The 23,279-nt window shown below is 36.2% G+C and overlaps 6 protein-coding genes across 6 annotated transcripts; 3 read left to right on the top strand and 3 right to left on the bottom strand.

Annotated features, from left to right (window-relative positions):
• Positions 1–456: 456 nt before the first annotated feature.
• LOC18992401 (pentatricopeptide repeat-containing protein At1g25360) lies at positions 457–2,941 on the bottom strand. The gene has a single exon (XM_006415799.2). It carries the CDS (start codon positions 2,939–2,941, stop codon positions 578–580), a length of 2,364 nt encoding a protein of 787 aa, XP_006415862.1. The 3' UTR covers positions 457–577.
• A 140-nt stretch (positions 2,942–3,081) lies between these two features.
• Positions 3,082–8,410, top strand: LOC18992400 (glutamine--tRNA ligase, cytoplasmic). Its single transcript, XM_006415798.2, has 22 exons — positions 3,082–3,276; positions 3,567–3,617; positions 3,786–3,857; positions 3,946–4,045; positions 4,208–4,303; positions 4,417–4,478; positions 4,560–4,667; positions 4,746–4,838; positions 5,233–5,385; positions 5,486–5,541; positions 5,637–5,727; positions 5,815–5,901; positions 6,041–6,238; positions 6,327–6,425; positions 6,587–6,718; positions 6,817–6,953; positions 7,042–7,237; positions 7,322–7,422; positions 7,525–7,630; positions 7,706–7,795; positions 7,874–8,006; positions 8,146–8,410. The coding sequence occupies exons 1-22, from the start codon at positions 3,145–3,147 to the stop codon at positions 8,238–8,240; spliced, it is 2,388 nt and encodes a 795-aa protein (XP_006415861.1). The 5' UTR covers positions 3,082–3,144; the 3' UTR covers positions 8,241–8,410.
• A 3,077-nt stretch (positions 8,411–11,487) lies between these two features.
• Positions 11,488–12,875, bottom strand: LOC18992398 (transcription factor MYB62). Its single transcript, XM_024152652.1, has 3 exons — positions 12,701–12,875; positions 12,393–12,522; positions 11,488–12,259 (listed from the first exon to the last, which is right to left on the bottom strand). The coding sequence occupies exons 1-3, from the start codon at positions 12,849–12,851 to the stop codon at positions 11,671–11,673; spliced, it is 870 nt and encodes a 289-aa protein (XP_024008420.1). The 5' UTR covers positions 12,852–12,875; the 3' UTR covers positions 11,488–11,670.
• Positions 12,876–14,655: 1,780 nt separating this feature from the next.
• LOC112084179 (60S ribosomal protein L21-1-like) lies at positions 14,656–15,517 on the top strand. Its single transcript, XM_024153416.1, has 3 exons — positions 14,656–14,741; positions 14,913–15,054; positions 15,381–15,517. Exons 1-3 carry the CDS (start codon positions 14,728–14,730, stop codon positions 15,474–15,476), a joined length of 252 nt encoding a protein of 83 aa, XP_024009184.1. The 5' UTR covers positions 14,656–14,727; the 3' UTR covers positions 15,477–15,517.
• A 2,007-nt stretch (positions 15,518–17,524) lies between these two features.
• LOC18992399 (transcription factor bHLH75) lies at positions 17,525–19,156 on the top strand. The gene is made up of 6 exons (XM_006415795.2): positions 17,525–17,793; positions 17,890–18,059; positions 18,160–18,225; positions 18,713–18,781; positions 18,898–18,978; positions 19,055–19,156. Exons 1-6 carry the CDS (start codon positions 17,601–17,603, stop codon positions 19,154–19,156), a joined length of 681 nt encoding a protein of 226 aa, XP_006415858.1. The 5' UTR covers positions 17,525–17,600.
• Positions 19,157–19,304: 148 nt separating this feature from the next.
• LOC18992397 (receptor protein kinase-like protein ZAR1) lies at positions 19,305–21,680 on the bottom strand. Its single transcript, XM_006415796.2, has one exon. The coding sequence runs from the start codon at positions 21,546–21,548 to the stop codon at positions 19,443–19,445; it is 2,106 nt and encodes a 701-aa protein (XP_006415859.1). The 5' UTR covers positions 21,549–21,680; the 3' UTR covers positions 19,305–19,442.
• Between the last annotated feature and the right edge of the window lie 1,599 nt (positions 21,681–23,279).

Here is a 23,279-nt window from a genome sequence, read left to right as displayed (position 1 = left end):
CGTTAACGGATAGTTAACACCGATTGGACGGAAATTGGTTTAAGCACAAAAATAATAGATTAAGGATGAAATTCAAATTTTTATAAGAATTAAGTATGTTTACACCAGAAAATTAGTTTAGACATAACTTTAACATGTATGAAAGTTTAGGTCTGAATTAACCAATTTTCCGTTACTAGAGCTAGAAGTTAAAAAGATAAGTATTACTTCTTTTGGCGAGAAAGAAACCATGGAGTAGACTGAACTCTTAGCTCTTAATCTGGTTGAAATAGATTAATAAGGAACTAAGTAACGTTGATAGCTTCGAAGGGGACACGTATGTTTAGGAAAATTTTGGGTATTGTGACAGAGATTGGTTTCCTTGAGAAGTAAGTTATGATTAGGGTTTAGGAACTCGTTAGATGGATTATGCAGCGATCTGATCGGCCCTTTCTTTCAAGACTTATGCTTCTATTGAGTTACAAGTTTCTTCAGATTTGAAATGTAGCTACAAAGAGAGTTCGTCAAGTGTCTCATCATGACGACAAAAAAATTGTAAGAATGACGTCTAAATGAATTGTCAAAAGTGAAGCCTCGCCTACCAGAAGTTACCACAAGAACACTCGCCATTCCGGAAATGATGAAACCTCTTCCTGTCTCTCAAGATAATGTCTCGCTGCACCAATCGCGACAAGCACCTGAAGAAATTATGACAATCTCCACAAGTCCTCAAGTTCTTAAAAACCCTAATAGCTGTTCCCCGAGGAAGTTTCATTAGCCCATATGCAACCGCAAGCTTTTCACTATGCGTAGTTAACATATCTGCCTTGTGACCATCAGACTCAACGTCGTGCAACACAAAACTCGTGTCTGGCACATACCCGAATCTCCTCATCTCTTCACACAACTCTTGAAGATAGTTGTAAACAGCTTGTGACTCTGGAATCGACGTATCATCCACCAGAAATGTATGCACTTGTGGCCCCACTTCAACCCAACTACAAGCCAGTTCCTTTTTGACCCCTCGATCCCGCATTAGTTTACGTACCCTTGCCATCTCCTCCCACTGGCCAGTAGCTGCGTACATGTTCGATAAGAGCATGTATGTCCCATCGTGTTCTGGTATGAGCTCAAAGAGTTTTTCAGCAGCGATGATCCCTAGTTCCATGTTTCCATAGACCCTGCAAGCCGAAAGAAGAGCTTCCCAGATTTGTGCAGTAGGTTCAAATGGTAACGATTTGATTACACTTTCCGCTTCAGAGAATCTCCCAGATCGACAGAGCAAATCGATGAGCCTTGCGTAATGATCTGGCCCTGGATGTATAGAGTAAAACGTTTCCATCGAATCAAAGTATCTCCGTCCCTGTTCCACTAAACCTGCGTGGCTACACGCTGTCAAAACTGTCAGAAACGTAATCCGATCAGGTCTTATCCCTTCCTTCAACATCTCCTCATACGCATCCACTGCTTCAGTACCATGCCCATGCTGTCCCAATGCAGCAATCAAAGCATTCCAAGAAACCGAATCCTGACAAGGCATAGCTAGAAACACCTGTCGAGCTTCCTCCACAACCCCGCATTTGGCATACATAGTAATGAGGGCATTTCCTGCAGAGAGGGTCGAGTCAAACCCTATTTTAACCAGTTGAGCATGGAACTGTTGTCCGTTGCCATAAGCTCCCAGGACAGCACAGGACTTGATTGCTCCGGAGAACGCATAATCGCAAGGTTCGAAGCCTTCTTTCCTCATACAAGAAAACAGCCTCAAACCTTCTTCTCCAAACCCGTTATCGGCTAACCCCGATATCATTATCATCCAGGTCAGAATATTCTTCTCTTTCATTTCTTTGAAAAGCAACTTCGCCTCACCTATGTGCCCAGAACTAACATACCCTGATAACAAAGCGTTCCAAGAAACCAAGTCTTTTGCCTGCATTTTATCAAAAATGGCCCTTGCCTCACCAAACTTACCGCATTTGTAATACAATGAGACCAGAGAATTGTCAAGATGAAACGAGAAATTCTCCCTTCTTAAAACATAAGCATGAACTTGCTTTCCCAGCTGAAGCAATCTAGCAGTGGCACATGCCCTTATGAGGCTAGGATATGTAAACTCGTCGAGCTCAATTCCAGATGAAACCATCCTTCTAACCATCTCCAACGCCTCCTGATACAACCCACGATGAACATAGCCAGAAATCATAGCATTATACGCGACAAGCCTCATATTCTCGTCCATCCCCTCAAGCAAGTCTTGCCCTGAATCAAAAAAACCATTCTTTACATAACCTGTAATCATAGTCGTCCACGACCTCTCATCTTTCTCAGGGATCTCATCAAACACTTTTCTCGCTGAACTTAACATAGAAGCACATTTCGAATACACAGACACCAGAGCATTTAAAACGGAAGTGATATAACCAGCGCCGGACTTCATAGCTGCAGCATGAAATTGCACACAGTCTTTCTCCTCTTCGACAACAAGAGCCAAACCCGCGAGAACACTCGCGAAAGTGAAGTTGTCGGGTTTGAATCCTTGGCGCTTCATCTCACAAAACATGTTAATAGCAGAGTAGCCGTCGTGATTGTGCGTGAAGCCAGTGATCATGGCGTTGTACATTACAGTATCTCGCATACTCAGAGGAGTTTCCTCGAAAACGCATCGAGCGAGTGTGACGTCCCCTGAAGCACAGTAGCCGGAGACCATGGTGGTTCTGGCGATTTTATCTGGTTCAGAGATTTCGTCGAACAGTTGGCGCGCATAATGGAGCTCTGACGATTTACAGTAAACATCAATCAAACGGTTGAGAATGTGTGCACGTGGCTGGAAACCGAAAGTGATGATGTTGCCATGTACGGCTCGCGCGAGTTGCAGAGACGTTCGTCGGAGAGGCAAACAGAGGCGGAGATTCGCGGCGTAGCGGTTGGCGATGGCCCGGACAAGGTCTGGATTCGGTTGCATTTCATTTTTGTGGTTCGGTTCGATTTTTAAAAACTGTACCAGTCTTATCTCCTTTTATATTAGCCCATCTTCGGTTAAAAGTAAACCAAAGAGTCAGTCACTCCGGTTTAGAAGAAAGCTTCGTCACGTCCCCAACATTTAAACCCTAGAGGTCCGTCTCCTTCTTTTTTTATTTTTCTGTTACTTTTGTCAGTTTCAGCGCCATGGCTCCCAAAGACGATAACTCCGAGAAATCTGTGAAGCTCTTCCTCAGTATCGGTTTGGACGAGAAAACCGCCAGCACTACCGTTAATAACGACAAGCTCACCACCAATCTCACCGCCGTTATCCACGAGGTTTACTCTCTACTCTGTACTCTTCCTTGTTCTTACCTCGCTACTGAAGTTTCGGATCTTACTGTAATCCGATGAATTGGATAGAAGAAAACTTATTCTTCTGAGAAAGTCTCGATTTTGTTTATCTGTTGACCATATCGGATTTTTCTGTAATCTCCCAATTTCTTTCATTTCGAAATTCGCAGATGATTTGGACTTCTTTGCATGTGTGTATCTGCTGTAATTTGATCTCTTACCTGCTCAATTAGATCATCTGAGCTTGCTATTTATGAACTTTGTCTTGTGTACAGGCTGGTGTTACTAATGGGTGCGATCGAACTACTGGGAATCTCTTGTACACGGTGAGATATATTCTGATTAATTTGATCTCATTCTTGTTAAATTTAGTTAGCTTCAGAAAGTTTTTTTGTTTTCTATCTTTTTATTATGAAACCAAACTTGCCTTGAATTTTTGCCAACTTAAAGAAACTTATTGCGGTTGTATTCTCCTGGCAATTATGTGTTAACAGGTTGCTGCTAAGCACCATTCAAATGTTCATTTGCATCGTCCTACATTGTTCAAGTACATTGTCTCCTCTAAGGTCAGAACTTCCCATTCGTGTGTTTGGTTCTGTTTTGTTGATGGAAAGCTGGCGAATATTGTTTTGATTCTCTCTCTATAATCTGCAGATCAAAACTCCAGCCCAATTGGATGCTGCAATAGCGTTTTTTAACAATACTACGCCTGAGGATTTCAAGCTAAATGAATTTGAGGAAGCATGTGGTGTTGGTAGGATATTTTGTGCTTGCGATTATGAATTTATATTTGTTCCTTAATGCTATCATGTCTAGGTGTTCTATTTTTTCTTTATTAACATGATTCTTGGAGGTTATATATTGCTGTGTTTTCCATGGATTTGGAGGTGAGATCTTCATTATCGTTTTGGAACAGGGATTGAAGTTTCCCTAGAAGATATTGTGAAAGCAGTTAAAGAAGTCTTTGAAGAGAATAAGAAGACAATATTGGAGCAGCGTTACCGAACTAATGGTTAGTCTCTTTACCTCATTGTCTAAATATTTCAGTCTCTCTTTCTCCATATCTTTTCTCATAACCAGCTTATACTGTTTCTTGGTTGAACGTGATGTATTTATGTGGTATAGTGGGTCAATTACTTGGACTTGTCCGGAAAAGTTTGCCATGGGCAGATCCTAAGATTGCAAAGGTAACAGTTTTGGCACACTGTCTTCTTTGCTAGTCACAATCGAAATTTTAGTTTTCTTATCCAGTCTTCTGTCTGCAATAGGACGTCATAGAAGAAAAACTTTATGAACTGCTTGGTGAGAAAACTGCTGCTGATAATGAAAAACCTACAAAAAAGAAGGAAAAGAAGGAGAAACCTGCCAAAGCCGAGGTAATTGGAATTTTTCGTACTTTGTTATCCTACTGTGTATGTAGTTACTTTAATGCTTCATTTCTGTGGCATCTTTAGGAAAAGAAAGCTGCTGTGGAAGCTACCCCAGAGCCATCTGAAGAGGAGCTTAATCCATATTCTATATTCCCTCAGCCAGAGAAAAATTTGATGGTACTCGCACTGCTTTTTGTTTGTTTCTGATAGTTTTGTTTTATTGAGATTTTCAAGTCCACGTTTTTGCTTTTAAATCCTCTTCCATTGATTATCGTACTTCTGGGTGCTGATTAGGTCATAACAAGAGTAGAATAGATTTGATCTGTATGGCTTGCGCCTGTTTATTCTGGTGATCTGGAACAAACTTCTTATACAATGTTGAATATGGAAAGTTGGGAAAATATATAGCTTTTGAAGCAAATGGATGATGCCAATATGTATCAAGTGATTTTTTTTTTTTTTTTTCATTGGTGAATTCATAGCTAGCATTGCCATGTAACATATGCTCATAGAGACTCGGTGGCAGCAATGTTGATGTAATCATGTAAGTTACCATTAATTATATTTTCAGGTTCATACAGAAGTGTTTTTCAGCGATGGCTCAGTGCTCAGATGTAGCAATAAGAGGGAAGTGCTTGATAAACATCTCAAGGTGACTGGAGGGAAAGTTTATACCCGGTTCCCCCCTGAACCAAATGGTTATCTACATATTGGACATGCTAAGGTAACATTCACATAATTTATGATCGTCAGATACTTTGCATGATTATTTATGATTGGTAAGACCTACCTTTTTTGGTCATATCCAATGTTTGTTCTTTCAGGCTATGTTTGTCGATTTTGGTCTTGCAAAAGAGCGAGGGGGCTGCTGTTACCTAAGGTTAGATTACTTATTTGCTTTTACGTCTCAATAGCAATCATTGTTTTTTCTATCAGGACATAGTTATGGATTCTCTTAAAAAATTGTTTTTTTAGATATGATGATACCAATCCCGAAGCAGAAAAGAAAGAGTACATTAATCACATTGAAGACATTGTTAACTGGATGGGTTGGGAACCCTTCAAGGTATTCTTACTTTTAAGTATCAATAAATTTTTCTTAGTATTATTGTGTGTTTATATATATCTAATTCTTTCCACTGTTTTCTTCTAGATTACGTACACCAGTGATTATTTCCAAGAATTGTATGATCTGGCAGTCGAGTTGATTCGGAGAGGTCATGCTTATGTTGATCATCAGGTTGAATCAATTTAAACGTTCTAATATATGGATTCCTGTTGCATTTTCCAACCAGTTGTCACGCGTTAGTTCTAAGCTGCTGCAACTTACTCCACACATAGAACTCATTCTCTCTTAAATTATGTTTTTCAACTTTCAGACTGCTGAAGAGATAAAAGAGTACAGAGAGAAGAAAATGAATAGCCCCTGGAGAGACAGGCCTATTGAAGATTCTCTAAAACTCTTTGACGAAATGAGACGAGGAATGATTGAGGAAGGGAAGGCAACGTTAAGAATGAAGCAGGATATGCAAAATGATAATTTTAATATGTATGATCTTATTGCCTATCGTATAAAGGCAAGTGAAACAAAAATCATCTCTGTATGCATAGAAGAATACGTTCTCCCCATTCTTTGAGTATCTGATTTGGTGGTATGCTTTGCAGTTCACACCTCATCCTCATGCTGGTGACAAATGGTGCATCTATCCGAGCTACGATTATGCCCACTGCACTGTTGATTCTCTCGAGAATATAACACACTCGGTTTGTCCCTTTCTAGGCCTTTTGCAACAAAAAAATGATGCATTCGTGACCCATTTATTTGCGTCCAGTGTTATAAAAGCCTATTCAGTATCTGTATCTTTGTTGTTCTACAATCTCTTATGTTGTTCTAACCTTTTCATGTTTATCTCCATAAAATGTAGCTCTGTACTCTTGAATTTGAAACCCGGCGAGCTTCGTATTACTGGTTATTACATTCCCTGGGTCTCTACATGCCGTATGTGTGGGAATATTCACGGTTGAATGTCACAAACACTGTAATGTCCAAGCGTAAGGTCGGTAAAATACTTAACTTGCTAGTGAACTACTTTGAACATTTTCTGCAGATAATCTTATGTTGGTTGTATTTTTGTTTCTCTTTCTTTTCTTGCAGTTGAATTACATTGTGACAAACAATTATGTTGATGGTTGGGATGATCCACGTCTTTTGACACTTGCTGGTTTGAGACGGAGGGGTGTGACTCCTACAGCGATCAATGCTTTTGTACGAGGAATGGGAATTACGAGAAGGTTTGCTATTTATCTATATCACATTATAAGAGTTGGCCAATCTTAGTCATATTCATTAAATCTGCTTGCCTATTGTTGTATATTGAAGTGATGGTAGCATGATACATGTGAGTCGGCTTGAGCATCATATCAGAGAAGAGTTGAATAAAACGGCTCCCCGGACTATGGTTGTGCTTAGTCCTCTTAAGGTGGTCATCACCAATTTGGAATCAGATAAGGTTATGGAGCTTGACGCCAAAAGGTGGCCTGATGCTCAGAACGATGATCCCTCTGCATTCTACAAGGTAAACTGTGTTTCACATATAGTACTCTTCTACACAACATTGTTCTGTTCTCCTGATCTTTCTTTTTGGGTGTTGTTGATATAGGTTCCGTTCTCTAGAGTTGTATACATCGAGCAATCTGACTTCCGAATGAAGGATTCAAAAGACTACTATGGGCTCGCCCCTGGTAAATCAGTCTTGCTAAGGTATAGAAACGGACACTTGCTATTATCATCATTACTATATATACTACTTTGGCTTTGGATAAGATTCATCTGTGACCAAAATGTGCTTTCTTCTGTTTGCAGATACGCTTTCCCAATCAAGTGCACCAACGTTGTCCTTGCTGATGACAATGAAACCATTCGTGAGATTCATGCGGAGTATGACCCTGAGAAAAAGACAAAGCCAAAGGTTCTTTCCTGTAATCATCATTATAATTTCTGTAGTTCTTGTGGCTCTTATTAATCGGTCCCTATTTTTCTGCAGGGGGTTCTACACTGGGTTGCTGAATCTTCCCCAGGAAAAGAGCCTATAAAGGTTGAAGTCCGATTATTTGAGAAACTCTTCAACTCCGAGGTATTTTATTATTCTCTAGCTTTTGTTTTAGTTGCAAAGATCTTCGTTGAGCTAAATTGTATTTTGATCATAACACAGAACCCTGCTGAACTCAATGACGATTGGCTCACTGACATTAATCCAAACTCCAAAGTGGTGCTTTCTGATTCCTATGCTTCATCAATCCTTAAAGATGCTGCGGTCGGGGACAGATTCCAATTCGAAAGGCTAGGTATTTTCTGTTTCATGATCATAAAAAGTGATTGTTATTCTTGATGAGCAACAAGTTCTTTTTTTTTTTTTGTTCCTTTTCTTTTTAATCTTTAAATCAACACTGATACAAGTTTCAACCATAACTTGTGATGCATTAGGTTATTTTGCGGTGGACAAGGACTCTGAGCCGGGAAAGCTTGTGTTTAACCGGACGGTCACACTCAGAGACAGCTATGGGAAAGGTGGGAAGTAAATAGTGTCAAAGATCTAAGTGACCAGTTAAATTTGGGAAATTTGAAAATTTGTTTCGGTTGTTTGTAGCTGTTTTGGTCAAAAGGATTTACTATTGAACCCTTTAAAAACGTTTAGCGCTACTTCATTAATTCAATTTCCACACTAATTTGTTTTTATAATTGGCTCATATTTTACACTTGTTGCATAAGTTATAAAATTCACTTTTTTCCAAATGTATACTTACTCTGTTTACAATGAGTACCTAGTTGTTTCACTTGTTTGTGGCTGTTTTGGTCAAAAGGATTTACTATCGAACCCCCTGAAAACATTTACAGCTACTTCATTAATTCAATTTCTACACTAATTTGTTTTTAATTGGGTTCATAATTTAAACATGTTGCATAATTTATTATAATTCATTTTTCTTTGTTCCGAAACTAAAGCATGAAACAAATGTTGGTATTACTAGCACAAAAAGATGCTAAAAGCTCCTTGACAGATGTAATATAGAGAATGTCTAGTATCTTTAGCATGTGATTTTGATTTACTGAAAATCGAAAGCTCTGCTCTGATGGGATTGTGATAGGGTTTCAACGTGCGCTGCCTTTGATATTTCCGGCACATCATTCTAATTTCATTGTCCACTTCACGACATTAAAAGCTTGATATTGGTTCTGAATTCCTATGAAACCTTATGAACAATTACACAGAATACAAAAGTTGTAAAAGAAGATGGAATATTAAAGATTAAGGAACAAGATGCTTTTACGATAAGGACAACTTTAGGATATGAGGTATGCAGTAAAGTTGTTAAATTGGCATCAACTTTGTCCACTTGTGAATGTCTACATGTACACGAATTAACATGTTATGCAAAATCATGCACGAACTAAAATAAGCGAGTCTCAAAAGGTCAGACCTACACATGGCTAGACAAACTATTTATTTTTAAAAAGATTACTCGGATGCACGTCATTAAAACAGAAAACGACATCGTTTGATTGACGTACAGAATGCATAAACTAACTGTATGTTTATGTAATTTAGGGGGTTTTGACTTTTGAGTCATCCATCATGTATTGTCCACCTAGCTAAAAAAAAATCACATAACATCATCAACACTGCGAAATTTTTGTCTAATAACTAAAGCATTAGTGAACATATTAGTTTTCTCGTGTTTGATTTTAGCACTGTTTTATTTAATTTTGATGATGTTTGCCGCCGTAGCACTGTACGAACATGACCAAACAATACAAAATCTTAATATAGGAAAACCAAGTTTTTGTTTTTCTAAATTATTTAACCAATAAAATTAATTTGTTAAAAAAAAGAATCTTATTACAGCAACGGTTTTCAGTTTACTTTTTTTTTATATAAAAAAAAGATCTTGTTTTCGTCCGATTAAATCAAAATGATAGCTAGATTATATGAAAGCCCAAGGTTCCACGATTATGGGTTTTTCCTCGAGGTGTGATTGAGTGATCTTATGCCAGAAAAAAATCACTGTTTCATGAACTACAGCTTATAATATATTCGAGTTAATTATTCTTCTGTTGATGATTACTTTTTTTTTGTTAGAGGATCATTATGTTGATGATTACAAGTTACAACATTCTTTAACAAAACAAAAAAAAAGTTACAACATCGTTCGTTGGTCAATAAGTTTGACTGATAAACCCTTGTTACAAAAAAATAAGTTTGACTGATTACTATTCCAACAAAAACATACGACTCTCCAACAACATCCATGAACAACTTTGACCATCAAACAGTTTATGGCCAATGTTTCTACAATTCCCATCTTTGTTGGATTAATTTCCCGGAATATGCGCTCGTGATTTTGTAGTAGACGAAGATATTTAATATAATGGAAGAAAAATATTGACACAAAGTAAACGGGCTGTCTGGGTAGAATTTTATATATAACACGTTTTTCTATAAACATTTAGCACAATCACACACAAAGAATAATTTATCAAAAGAAAAATAGTAACTCCTATTTATCTGATATACAAATGTATGTGATCCATAGAAAAATTGAATTATTGGAGATGAGAAGGAGACAAAGCATGCAAAGACTTTCATTTCCAAAAAAGTGATGAAATAAATGTGTACTATTGCCTTCAGGGCCTCTGAAAAATGATTTAAGAGTTTATCGCAACTTTATAATGCCTTTTAATTTGGGTTCAAATCATTCTAAAGTTTCCATGAACTGACCTCCGAAAAAAATTAAAAGCTTTTTAAAACTTTTTATTTGGAAGTAATAAAGATTAACTTACCTCCAAAGTAGTTCAAGATTACACATTCGTTAGTAAAAATAAAAACTACATTTCTCTATCACGTTGAAGCTCTTGTGGGACTATGTATCTTCAACTAGTTTTGTATTTATTATCATTTTTTGAGCCACATATAGGATAATCAATAGGTGGTCGATAAGGTCTTGTTAAATGTAAATGGCTAAATGCAATGAACTTATATGTATCATATCAAATTGAAAAAGAGGGGCAAAAAAATATATTAAAAGAGAATTAATCTAATATATATTTCCAGTTAGCAAATTGAGTGGTTTTTTGTACACTTAGCTTTTCTATTTTTAAATTTCTTCTGCTTTTTTATGTAAAATTCTAAACTAAACAACTTTACGGATTTACACCAACAAAGAAAAAAGAACTTTAGTTTACGGATTAGAGAAGAACTATTATTTATGCTCGAGGCATACAAAAAGTAGGAGGTAAATTCAGTAATTATAATCTAGTTAATGTGTCTTAATTGGTTGGAATATATAATGCAACTGGAATATATAATGCAACATTTATATGCATGGTTCATATAAGTGCCCAAAGATTATAATTAGTTTTATATATTATCTACATTCAAATATTATTTAGAGCACAAATTTAAACGTGTGACTATTTAAAAAAACACAAAAAATCATATAATGCCAAACGTGCAGACTTTCCGTCGACTTACTGCCATGCACACGTCTAATTTTCCGAAGACAATTCATCAATTATTTCTAGAACTTTCACTATTGCCCCGTCATTTTCTTGGATTGAATTAACATCGTGTATATATGTATATACACGATTTAGAGGTGATATTTTGGATTCTTTCACATGTAGAGGTGAGATTAGATTTGTTCTCCTTCAGATGATCCAAACACACGAAAGTGAGAACTATTTAATATTCAAAGATTAGGCTTTTCTTCAGGGAGACAAGCACTATTCTTTCAGCTGTCACTTCCTCATAATTAGTCAAAAGTTAAATTTCTACGTAAAAGACTCATATAGAAACTTATTAACTCATAGTTTTACATTAGCTCTCTTTGAACTTAATTTCAAATAATTCAGACTTTAACTATAAGCCGTAACAAAGCAAACAAATGATAATAGAATACTTAGAAACTCCTTTGAGGTTGTAAGAATATCCATATCCATGGGCTCCACAACCTAATTAAAGTATGCGTACTCCTTAAACTGCCAAATATCATCCATGTTCCACATTGGATCTTGTGTCACATCCTCCTCGTAAGCCGAATCTGCTATGTGACAATCATGCAATGGTAAAATGTCTGAATTACCCATGGTGGCCACCGTGTAATCCCCCTCTATGCAAGGGAAACAGCTACTATAATTTTCACTCACAGACTGACTACTACTCCCTCGTGATCCATCCAAGTACATTGAAGAGCTTGAGGTCTCAAGATCAGACAAATCCATGAATTCTGAAATTTTCTTGAGATCTTGAGACATGGTAGTACTGGAACAATCCATGTTGAAACCCGGTTCTTGAGAGAAATCGGTATCTCGTATAACGGGTCCAAGTGAATCAGGAGGAGGAGCTTTAGTGTTGGTGTCCGAGTTATCTTTCGTCTTGTGGATCAATCTTGGAACCCAGAAGCTACGCACAACTTCCAAGAACTTGTGGCTGCTGGAATCGATGTTGAGCTGGCGTGCTTGTTTCTGAACTCTAGTCCTCCAGTAGTTTTTGATCTCGTTGTCTGTTCTTCCGGGTAAATACAGCGCAATTTTTGACCACCTAAGAAACAACATGTTACATGTTAGATTATAGTCATTCTATACATAGAACGAGGAAAAATAATAGATATTTATGTAATTTCTTAATCTTCGTATTTTTTTACGTAAAGAATGAATAAATAATAGTAACGTACCTATTACCCCATTTAGAGTGGAGCTCGAGGATTAAGAGTTGTTCTTGAGGAGTGAGATTCCCTCGCTTTATGTCAGGTTTAAGATAATTCAACCATCGCAATCTGCAACTTTTTCCTTTTCTTTTAAGCCCTGTTTTTTTTTTACAAGAAAGGGATCAAACTTTTAATTCAAACTGATTAGTGACTATAACATGAAGTGAAGGTATCTAATAGTTGATGTTAGACCAATTAATAAAACATTTAATAAAATTTCGCCTATAGTGCCGTGCACATCAAGTATATAAAATGTAAAAGAAAAGGAATATTACCAGACGATTTAGCGAGCAGATTCCATCGGCCTTCACCGTTATTGGCAATGTAATTGGTGAGAAGAGTGTCTTCCTCAAGTGTCCAAGGCCCTTTTCGCTGCTCTGCGCCATCTTCATTTCCATCATAGCTCCTCTTCATTATATTTGACATTTTTGTAGAGAGAGAGAGAGAGAGAGAGAGAGAGAGAGAGAGAGAGAGAGAGAGAGAGAGAGAGAGAGAGAGAGAGAGAGAGAGAGAGAGAGAGAGAGAGAGAGAGAGAGAGAGAGAGAGAGAGAGAGAGAGAGAGAGAGAGAGAGAGAGAGAGAGAGAGAGAGAGAGAGAGAGAGAGAGAGAGAGAGAGAGAGAGAGAGAGAGAGAGAGAGAGAGAGAGAGAGAGAGAGAGAGAGAGAGAAGAGAGAGAGAGACTGATTTGAGAAGTGGAAGTGAATTCAACGGTTTTGGGGAATTTATAGACTTGTGATATATATTGGAAAATGATTAAAATTCATCTAAAACTACAGCAATTTTTAAAAGTAATAACAAACTAAAAGAAGAGACACTGGCGAATTTTCAACAAAAAAGAAAAACAAATATTTCAACAAAAAAAGACTTGGCGACAAACAAAAAAAAACAGAGAACAAGCTTTGCAACTTGTAAAGGGTTCTTCAAGTATTTAAGTTCGACGTATGTAAAATCAATCAAATCTTGGCACCAGAGGAACTCTATGCGAAGTCACGTACCATATAGTTTGGATTAAGAGTACTCTATAGAAACACGTGTCATTCTTGGAACTGTTCCTTCTCAAATTCTAGATAATTCGTTTACCAGATAAATAAATATAAATATAGAAATAACTCAATAACACAGCCTCTGTTTCAAGATAAGTTTAGTGGGGCAGAACAAAAGTGAAAAGATAGAAACACATGGAATGAAGAAAGGAACAACAAGGGTGGCGAAATACAATTTTGATTTTCAAATTTAGAAAGGTCGTAGTGGTAAATACTAACCCATCAGTTTCTTTTTCTGGAAGCTCACATTGGTTGTGAATTAAATGGTATATTTAAAGTTGAAATTACGGTGGTGTTATAATGCCGACCCATTTGTGTAATTATAGCCAACTCGATCCGATAATGACACGTCCATAGTACCAAGTTTAAATCCATAAGATCATAAACAATGAAAAATTTGTAATTTGATTATGAGTTAGCTAGTATAAAATAAAATGTCAATGCTTTATGCGATTTTGCCGCGCTTGCTGCTACACTATTAATTTCTCAACCAGAAGATAATAGTTAAATAACACACCTTAAACAATACTATGATCATACAATATGTTTTAGTGGTTTGTATTAGAATTAAACTTCATCGGAATGCCGCTGCTAAACGTTCTATATCGCTCGGCTATTCATTGACTTGAGCAAATGATATGAGTCCGCGAAGGGTTTTTGTCAAGAGTGGTTCAAGAAGCGCTTTACTCTAAATTTGCTTCCTTCCTTCAGCTGTGTTCAAACCAATAATTCTCAATCGTCCAAGAATACAGAAAAAAAAATACTTAGTTTGGCTACTAAACAATGTTCAAGTGTGAAAATTAATGAACAAAGAAAATTCGTACCTCCAAGTAACACAAAAATATATAACAGAATGCTAGTTCCTTAGACCATGAAGGAAGGCTCCATAGTAGTTTTACGCGTAGGCAAAGATCAATAATGTACACCAAGCTACAATGTTGATTGTTGAAAGAGTTGAACTAAATGTAAGACCAGCTCCAACGCAGGTTCGTTGGAGTTCTTTAGTGGGACCCAAAGCAATTTTTTAGGTATTTTTTAATTGTTGAACCCCAAAATTTCGATCACATCGTCTCTTCATGGTCATCTCAACGAACCCGTATCATCAAGGGTTCATCGGCCAGGTGTCATGCTCATATTGGTCCTTGGTTGAGAAAAAAAAAGAGTTTGGGTCGGGAATCGATTTTGGTCGACCATTTTTCATTTCTCTCTTCTTCAACCTTTTTTTCTATCGACGATTTATTTGTGAAAACCCAAAATGAATGAGGTGGTCAAGGTAATCTCTTTGCTTCTGATTCTCATTTTGTTTATGTTTTAATCGGAAAATCTCTTGTATCCTCGATCAAAATCATGAATCGCCCGATTTGTTATTTTGGTGAATTATGTATGATTCGATTGTTTCGTTTCAACTTTTTTTTCGATCATCACTTCTTTTATGACTGTATAGGTCGCTATATTACTCCTCACACGTCGATGTGAAGGTTAATGGAGCTATTCACAAAGGTATGCCTCACAATTTCTACCATGGACGTACTGGTCGCATCTGGAACGTCACCAAGCGCGCCGTTGGTGTCGAAGTCAACAAGCAGGTCTGCAATTGTTGAAAGTTTTCGATTTGATCTGTTTGAGTTCGTATTATCGTTCATGACTAATTAAAAGATTGTTGATTTGCTGAATTAGAGTAAGAATTGTGATTCTTTGAAATGGGTTTTGTTTAGCTATCGATTTAGAGTGTTGGAATAGGCTAAAGTTGCTACCTTTATCGCTTGTGTCCTTCTTTTGCTACGACGGTTATTGTGATGTTTTGATTTTAACTTGAGATGTTGCCTATCATTGTATCTGTCTTTGAATTTCAAGTCGGTAATGTAATTTATTGAAGAGCTAACTTGTAGTGTGGCTTTATGTTGGTGTTTAGATTGGGAACAGAATCATAAGGAAGAGGATACATGTGCGTGTGGAGCGTGTGCAGCAGTCAAGGTGTGCTGAAGAGTTCAAAAACATAAAAACGTAAAAAACATTAAAACATTAAAACCTATATATTATTTTCGAGTTCAGGTTGGACACCCATTTTTTTCCCAAGTTCATACAGATTCATCCAACACTTTTTAACACAAACAAATAATAAAAAATGCTGATGAACCCCATGATGCGGTTCAAGGTTGTGGATGGTCTAAATCCGCGAGTTGAACTAGTAGATTCCATCGGGGGAAAATAGTCACCAAAACAACGGCGAAGTAACCATTGATCATACATGAGAATTAAAATGCTTGTTTGACACGGTTTAATTTTTTTACTTTTTTGATTCAGTATTTGTTTAAAATGTTATTACCGAAATAAAACTGAAATAATTATATTTCGAGTCGATTTCAAATTGAATTTGGATCACTCCAATCATAGTTAAAGATTATCGGATATAACAGTAATCTTTTGTTGGGAGTCAAATTTCTTGAATTAAAATAATCAAACAGCGTAAAAACGAACGGTAGAAGAACAAACTACAATAATTTCTTTTAATAAAAGAAAAAAACTACAATAAGTCTCTGCTTGAAATCATAGCGACCATCCAAAGCAAGTTTTACGATGCATATTTACAAGCAAAGATATTCGAATAAAACAGTAAAATCTATATATTGGTACACAAATTAAAAATTGCATTATATATTTAATATTGTTGATATTTAAGATAAAGATAGTTCAGTAAGTACTTTTTGATAGGAAATCTTGTGAAAGTTTTTGAGATGATTATTGCAAGTTGGTGATTTTGATGGAAGTTTTTACGGTTACCAACAACATGCATATATTATCGATCTCTTAAAATTTGTTAGTGATCTTGCCAAAAAAATGATGTTTAGCATGAAATTTCAATATAAATTAGGCATAGCAAATTGTAAAGAGATTATTCAATCTTTTTATGACCACTACTAAGTTTTGGGGTACCTAATTTGTGTCTATTTTTTTCATTTTTTTTGAACAGAAAATTATCGAACAGCAAAAATTTGTATCTAATTTGTGTCTATTCTTAGTAAAACATATTTTTCAACGAAAATTTACTTTTTTGTATTTAAAAGGCTATTACGGTAATGTAGAAGGAAAATAGGAAAAATGAAACCAAAATTAATGTGAAAGCGAGATATTCCCAACGTTTTTTTTTTTTTTTGATAAATTTGTAGAACTATATATGTATTAGTAATTCTGCAATTGGATAGTTGCCTCATTATTGATGTAAGAAAATGGAAAGTGGTGAAGCCAATCTTAACGACTGAGATGGGCTTGGATTTTTCTGCCTCCTCACAATCATAGCGATGTCATGCCAGCAAAGTCAAATTTCGTAATTTCTACTATAAACATTTGTGGACAATTTGATCACATTTGTGACGTTAATGTTAACGTTTTGCAACCTGCCGAATCTACTGTCTATGTAACTCGGCCGCCTAGGCAACAATTATTTTCGGTTGGCGATTTAGAACCTGGCCCAATGAAAAAGAGATAATAAGTCGAACCATGCTGCTACTCGAGGAAGGTAATGAGAATTAGGGTTTTGGGATTACCACGTGAAGTTGGACCGATATGCGACTTGAAAAAGTAGAATATATACACCAATCTTCTTATTTTACGATTCTAATATAGTCTAAGTGATACTGAAAATTTTAGTATTTTCGGTAACCAACAGAGTTAGACGTTTAATGTGAAGTCGTCGTACGTAAGTTTTGTCTGATAGCCTAATAATGCAAAAACTTGTGATGATCACTCATTGATCATTAAAGCATTTTTCTTCTATTTCATTTTGGACCATACTTGTTACATTAAAAGGGATTCTCAAAAGGTCCCGGCAGGTTAGATATATCTAACATTGAACATGGGTCCCACAAAATCTACTGCACAGTGGTAAATGGAAACCTAGCTGCAAGTGTCTCTTTGGTCTCACACGCTTCCTTCTCATTCTCACAAGTCACAATACAGCTAAACCATTTTAATTGTTTCAAACTAATTCAATTCATTATTGAGCACATCTTACCAATATCTATCTATATAAACAATCACAACTCAGTTGCAAGTTTTATAATTGTCTTACAAAAAGAAAGAACAAAGCTCAAATTAAAAAAAAAAAATCATATTTTAGTTTGTAGTTTCTTTAATGGCGCGGTTTGAGCCATATAACTATAGCATTGGTCTTCACCCGTTGTTAGCACAAATTAACAAAAATCCAGAGCTAACAAATTTGGACTCACCAGTTTCTACTCCTTCCAGTTTCATGCTTTTCTCCAATGGAGCTTTAGTTGATGCACACCACAATGATTCTCACTTCTCCCCAAATTTACTGGCGCCCGGTGAATGAATCTCATCTTGTTCTTTTTAATTTATTTTCTTAGAATCCTCCATATTCATATATTTGTTCTTAAACTTGATAAATATATTAATGGCAGGCGGTTTAGGAAGAAAAGGAAAAAAAGAAGAGAGTGGGTCAAAGAGAAGAAGAAAGAGGTCGGAGGAGGAAGAATTCATGAATGAAGATGATATTCAGAAGCCAAGAGATGTAGTTCATGTCCGGGCTAAGAGGGGTCAAGCTACTGATAGTCACAGTTTGGCTGAAAGGGTAATTCAACAAACATTTTATCCTCAAACAAAATTCTAAATTGGAAAATATTTTTGTGAAAAAATTGGCATGTTTTGGATTAATTTTGGAATGCATAAAGGTACGAAGAGAGAAGATAAATGAAAAGCTGAAATGCTTACAAGACCTTGTTCCCGGCTGTTACAAGGTGACTGAATTTTCCACAAAAAAAATCTAAATCAACCCCATTATTTCTGGGGAAGTTCTACATAATACCAATTTTATGATGTTATATTATTCTAATTTACCATATACTTAAAGAGAAAATGTGTGATAAATTTCATAAACTCCGCCTATTTTGATGATATTTTTGAGGTTATCTCATCATTCTTTCTTTTTTTTCTTTTTCTTTTTTGACTAAAAATCATCTCATCATTTTTCTAGGGATTAAAACATGTTTAATCTATATATCGTCTAACTTGTGAATTACGTAACAAAACAGGATACACATAATTGAGTTCACGTCCATATTCTTATACGGAACTCCAAAAAAATTACAGAGGTTGTGGCAGTGTCACGTATGTAAATGAACAGATTGTTTTAAACAATCTTAACAATATAAACAAATTGTTTTATAAATATATAATTAATCAAAATGGGTTTATTTTCTTTACTGAAATTCGAACATGATGCAGACAATGGGAATGGCAGTGATGCTTGAAGTCATCATAGATTATGTTCGATCACTGCAGAATCAAATCGAGGTTATGCCAATATACAATCAATCCATTTCACTCTGCAAAAATTCCATTAACCTTTATAATAACCTAATGATAACATGCAACAATTACATGGTTTTCTGCTATCCTCATGAATGCAGTTTTTGTCCATGAAACTCTCAGTGGCCAGTGCGTACTACGACCTTAATTCTTTGGATATTGAGCCAACGGATATGTATCAGGTAATTATCATATATGACATGATTAAATTATATTAATATCTTCATGGATTTGTATATATAATAATTGTTATAACAGGGAGGGAATATGTATGGTGCAGAAGAGATGGAAAAGATTTTAAGAGAAAGTGTTGGAACACAGCCTCCTAATTTCAGTTCAACATTGCCCTTTGGTCCATAAGAAAATTATCAGAGAAATTATTCTCTTATCATATAATTGATTTCTAGAAATAAGGACTTGCTATTTCAGTAATCAGTAATCGTTTATTATAAATGTATGACCTTATGAAGCTTATACATACATATATGTACCTTCACAATCATTATAACAGTAAAGTTATGTGACAACAAAAAAACTCTATATTAAAATAACATATGATTTTGACATTAAAAGGGAAGACACAACAATAAGACATTTCCTTCAAACACATATACCCACACTTTCAACTTGCAACTATTTTGTTCTGTCACTGAAGGCAAATCTGGTTCAAAGCATCCGCAATATGCTTCATCGACGGGCGTTTCTCCGGGACAATACTAACACAGGCCATTGCAATCTTCAGCACAGCGATGACCTCTTCTTCAATCTCTGTGTCCTCAGGCACCAAATACGGATCCAAAATGTCTGACATCTCTTTTTTCTCATCGATACACATCTGTATCCACTTCACTATCTCCATTTCTGATTTCCCCACAAAAACAATCGGTAATCTCCCCGTTATCATCTCTAGCAAGATAACCCCGAACGAGTACACATCCCATTTCTGTGATGGCTTCACTGTTGCTTTCTTGGCTTCAGGAGCCTGATAAAACGAGCTCAAGTTTGTGGATGAACCAATAGACGAGGCGCTCTTGTTTGATGGTCGGTCAGTTGTGGTTGGTTCTAATGTTCCAGCGATGCTAGAGAGGTGCATGAGTCCAAAATCCGAGATATGAGGCTCCATATCCTGTCCCAGCAGTATATTGCTGAGTTTCAGAGATCCATGAACATACTTCTTGGGGCTAAACTCGTGAAGATAAACCAACCCTCTCGATATTCCCCTCATTATCTTTAACCGAACTTCCCAAGAAAGCGGCTTGAATGACACCATACCGGGATTTCCGTGGAGTGCATTGGCAAGACTTCCGTTAGCAATGTAGTCGTAGATGAGAAGCTTCTCTTCCACTGACCAATAATAAGCTTTAAGGTTAACGATGTTCGGATGCCTTAGCTTCCCGATTGCTTCGACTTCTGTCTGAAACTCCTTGCATCTTTGGGATCCTCCTTCTCCTAGTCTCCTTACAGCGACGGTTAGGCCATCTTCGAGGACAACTTTATACACAATCCCGTTCCCGCCTTTTCCAAGAACAAAAGCTGAAGCCTTAAGCAGCTCATCTAAATCCAAAGCCATGTGTTTATCCAACAGAACAAGATCATGTTGTTGTGGCTCCAGATTTTCCGAGGAAGGGCTCTCTGATCCGTCTCTTCCAAAACAGAAAGAGCCTCTCTTTTCTTTCCCTTCTTTCTCCAGCACATAGCCTTCCTCATCCACGCTATTACGACGCGCGCAAAGCTTCAAGTAGCAACAAGAGAAGAGAAATCCAACTATGCAGATTCCAATCGCATCACAGACCACAATTGCTACAACAGCAGATTTGCTTAAACCTGATCCTCCTTTCTTGGCTCCTCCTTCACTCTTGTCGGGTACAAAAGGGTGAGATGTTGGAGAATTTTCCTTATTTGGCAAACAAGGATCCTTCAATGGAGGTCCACACAGCCTCGGATTCCCTAAGAACGCAGTTGGTCCTCTGTTAACCAGAGCACCGGTTTGTGGGATTGGTCCACTCAAATTGTTGTGAGCTAGATCAACATACACTTTCTCAGGCAAACTCCCCAAGCTCGCTGGGATCGAGCCGCTAAACGAATTATGAGACAAATCAAGAGTTCCTTGCAATCTAGTCAAATTACCCAAATCATCAGGAATGAGACCATTGAGATTGTTGTAAGAAAGGTCAAGCTTCTGTAAAGAATCCAAAGCCTGACCAAATCCACTAGGCACAGAACCAGTGAGATTATTCTGGCTCAAATCGAAGCTCCTAAGCCTCTTACAACGCAGAATCGATTCCGGGATCGACCCATTTAGAGAATTATACGAAAAATCCAGAATTTGCAGGAACTTTAGGTCGCCAATCTCGTTTGGGATCGACCCAGATAAGGAGTTTCCATAAAGAACCAAACTTTGAAGCCGTTGAGCATGAAAGAGCTCAACAGGTAAGCTCCCACTAAGCTCATTGCTCCTCAAATTTAAATGGCGGAGATTAGAGAGTAAACCCAGAGAGGAAGGAAGATGACCTACAAGTTTCTTCTTGGGGATGCTGAGAGAGACAACAACCTTCTGATCATCGCAAGTGACTCCGTTCCAAGAACAAGGGTTTTGATTCTTGGAGTTCCAATTACTTAAGGAACCATTTGGATCTCTGGAAATTGACTGCTTGAGAGTCAAAAGAGCATAGCCTTCGTCGTTCAGAGCATTCAATTCGCCATTGAAGTTCCAGATAAGAAGAATTAAGAATAAAAGCGATTCCACCGACATTTCCGAGGAATCAGAAGAAGAAGAAAAGAGCCGAATTTGGACAAGAAATTACTTTTCTGAGGGAGATATCAAGGAGAGAAGAACTTGCGGAGATTGATTGAGAGCTTTGAGACAGAGAGAGAAGTGTGAGTGTGAAAGCATGGAAAAGGAGAGTGGAGAGACGTTGAAAAGAAGATTCGGCTTCGACCTTTGGACTTTGGTTTCTAGCATCTCCCCATTTTTATTTCCTATAATAAATTAAAAATGTGTTTAATGTATTGGTAAAAGGAAACTAAAATTAATGCTGAGAAGAAAACGATGGGGAAACAAAACTTTGAGATAATAATGATGCCAAATGTACAAAAGAGAAGTTCTTACGGAGAAACTCATGCATTTCTCTCATAACGAAAGTGCACTTGCCAATTTATAATCAACTGTATTATGTCATTGAAATACGTATGCTAATTTTTTATATACGTTTGGCTCATCAATATTTTCAAGATTTAATTTTAAAAAGTTGCATAAAAATTTAATGACATTATACAGTTGCATAAAAATTTGTGTTCATGACATTTTACAGTTGATTAGAAATTTGTGTTCCTGACTAATAAATAATTTTAAGCAAAACTTGTATCATACATATCATTAACGATTCATTGGAATTAACTAGATAAAACCCCGTGTGTACACGCGGTAATTTTTATATATATAATAGTTTAGTTTATCAGTAATATATATATATATATATATGCAAACTTAAATTTTCTAAATCAGATAGAATTATGTAATCGCAAATCATTTTCTATGGTTATCTCTTTAAATTATTATTAGACATATATCTGTCTGTTTATTACATATTTTCTGTTTTTTACTATTGAAATAAAATTAACAAATACGTACACTCATCGATACACAATAAAATACAAAATATTGTGTTTGTTTGTTTCAGCTTAGCTTTTAAATCTCATCTCAAATCCTTTGAGTTCTGCTTAAGGTAATAAATATTAAAAACAATAATTTCTTTCTAAATAATCCTTTTTTTGTTAAAAAAATATAAAGTTCGGACGTCAATAGAATAAATATGATAGAGTTTGGGCATTATATTCTCCTGATACATAAAGAATTTTGTCTATGTGACAGAAAAATAATGAGCTACGTAAAAAAATTTTATAGCTAATTTTATATTGAGTTAAACATTCACTATATGTCAGTTTTATGTATCTACAAAAGATGTACGAAAACTATAAACAGAAATTAAACAGAAAACAAAATACCTCTAAAACTTTAACTTCGTTTGTTATATCATTTGCTCTAAACCTAATATTGTTAGGCACCATAGCATTACAAATACAAAGATATCATAATTTTTCATGTATGCAATAAATAGAAACTATTTATGATTTTTTAAATGTTTTGCGAACAAAATATTGTGCTCTAAATTTTTTTTTGTTGGATCATTGGATAACATTGGGAAAGAATTAAGGTCTTCAAATAACATTTTTGAGTGACCTTAACATTGGGAAATCAGACCTTAACATTGGGAAATCATTGGATAACATTGGGAAAGAATTGGGAAATCATTGGATAACATTGGGAAAGAATTAAGGTCTTACACGCTCAAAGAGCTCCAGAAATCAGATATAGCACCACTGCAGTCACGTTCATAACCAACATTGGGAAAGAATTAAGGTCTTCAAATAACATATCCAATGATCCAATTACTTAAGACAAAAAAAAATTAAGGTCTCAAAT

The sequence above is a fragment of the Eutrema salsugineum genome, unplaced genomic scaffold (genome assembly GCF_000478725.1).
Source record: "Eutrema salsugineum unplaced genomic scaffold, Eutsalg1_0 scaffold_5, whole genome shotgun sequence".
Lineage (NCBI taxonomy): Eukaryota > Viridiplantae > Streptophyta > Magnoliopsida > Brassicales > Brassicaceae > Eutrema > Eutrema salsugineum.
This window is presented reverse-complemented; position numbering and strand designations above follow the sequence as displayed.

Bases quoted from the DNA above. Each gene is read 5' to 3' on its own strand.
- LOC18992398 (XM_024152652.1), bottom strand. From the start codon at position 12,851: ATGTCAAATATAATGAAGAGGAGCTATGATGGAAATGAAGATGGCGCA. The intron at 12,523-12,700 runs GTAATATTCCTT...AAAAAAAAACAG, and splicing joins TCTGCTCGCTAAATCGTCTG to GGCTTAAAAGAAAAGGAAAA. The intron at 12,260-12,392 runs GTACGTTACTAT...GTTGTTTCTTAG, and splicing joins CACTCTAAATGGGGTAATAG to GTGGTCAAAAATTGCGCTGT.
- LOC112084179 (XM_024153416.1), top strand. The intron at 15,055-15,380 runs GTCTGCAATTGT...GTTGGTGTTTAG, and splicing joins GTGTCGAAGTCAACAAGCAG to ATTGGGAACAGAATCATAAG.
- LOC18992401 (XM_006415799.2), bottom strand. From the start codon at position 2,941: ATGCAACCGAATCCAGACCTTGTCCGGGCCATCGCCAACCGCTACGCC.
- LOC18992397 (XM_006415796.2), bottom strand. From the start codon at position 21,548: ATGTCGGTGGAATCGCTTTTATTCTTAATTCTTCTTATCTGGAACTTC.
- LOC18992399 (XM_006415795.2), top strand. From the start codon at position 17,601: ATGGCGCGGTTTGAGCCATATAACTATAGCATTGGTCTTCACCCGTTG. The intron at 18,226-18,712 runs GTGACTGAATTT...AACATGATGCAG, and splicing joins TTGTTCCCGGCTGTTACAAG to ACAATGGGAATGGCAGTGAT. The intron at 18,782-18,897 runs GTTATGCCAATA...TCATGAATGCAG, and splicing joins CACTGCAGAATCAAATCGAG to TTTTTGTCCATGAAACTCTC.
- LOC18992400 (XM_006415798.2), top strand. From the start codon at position 3,145: ATGGCTCCCAAAGACGATAACTCCGAGAAATCTGTGAAGCTCTTCCTC. The intron at 5,386-5,485 runs GTAACATTCACA...TTGTTCTTTCAG, and splicing joins TACATATTGGACATGCTAAG to GCTATGTTTGTCGATTTTGG. The intron at 5,542-5,636 runs GTTAGATTACTT...TTGTTTTTTTAG, and splicing joins GGGGGCTGCTGTTACCTAAG to ATATGATGATACCAATCCCG.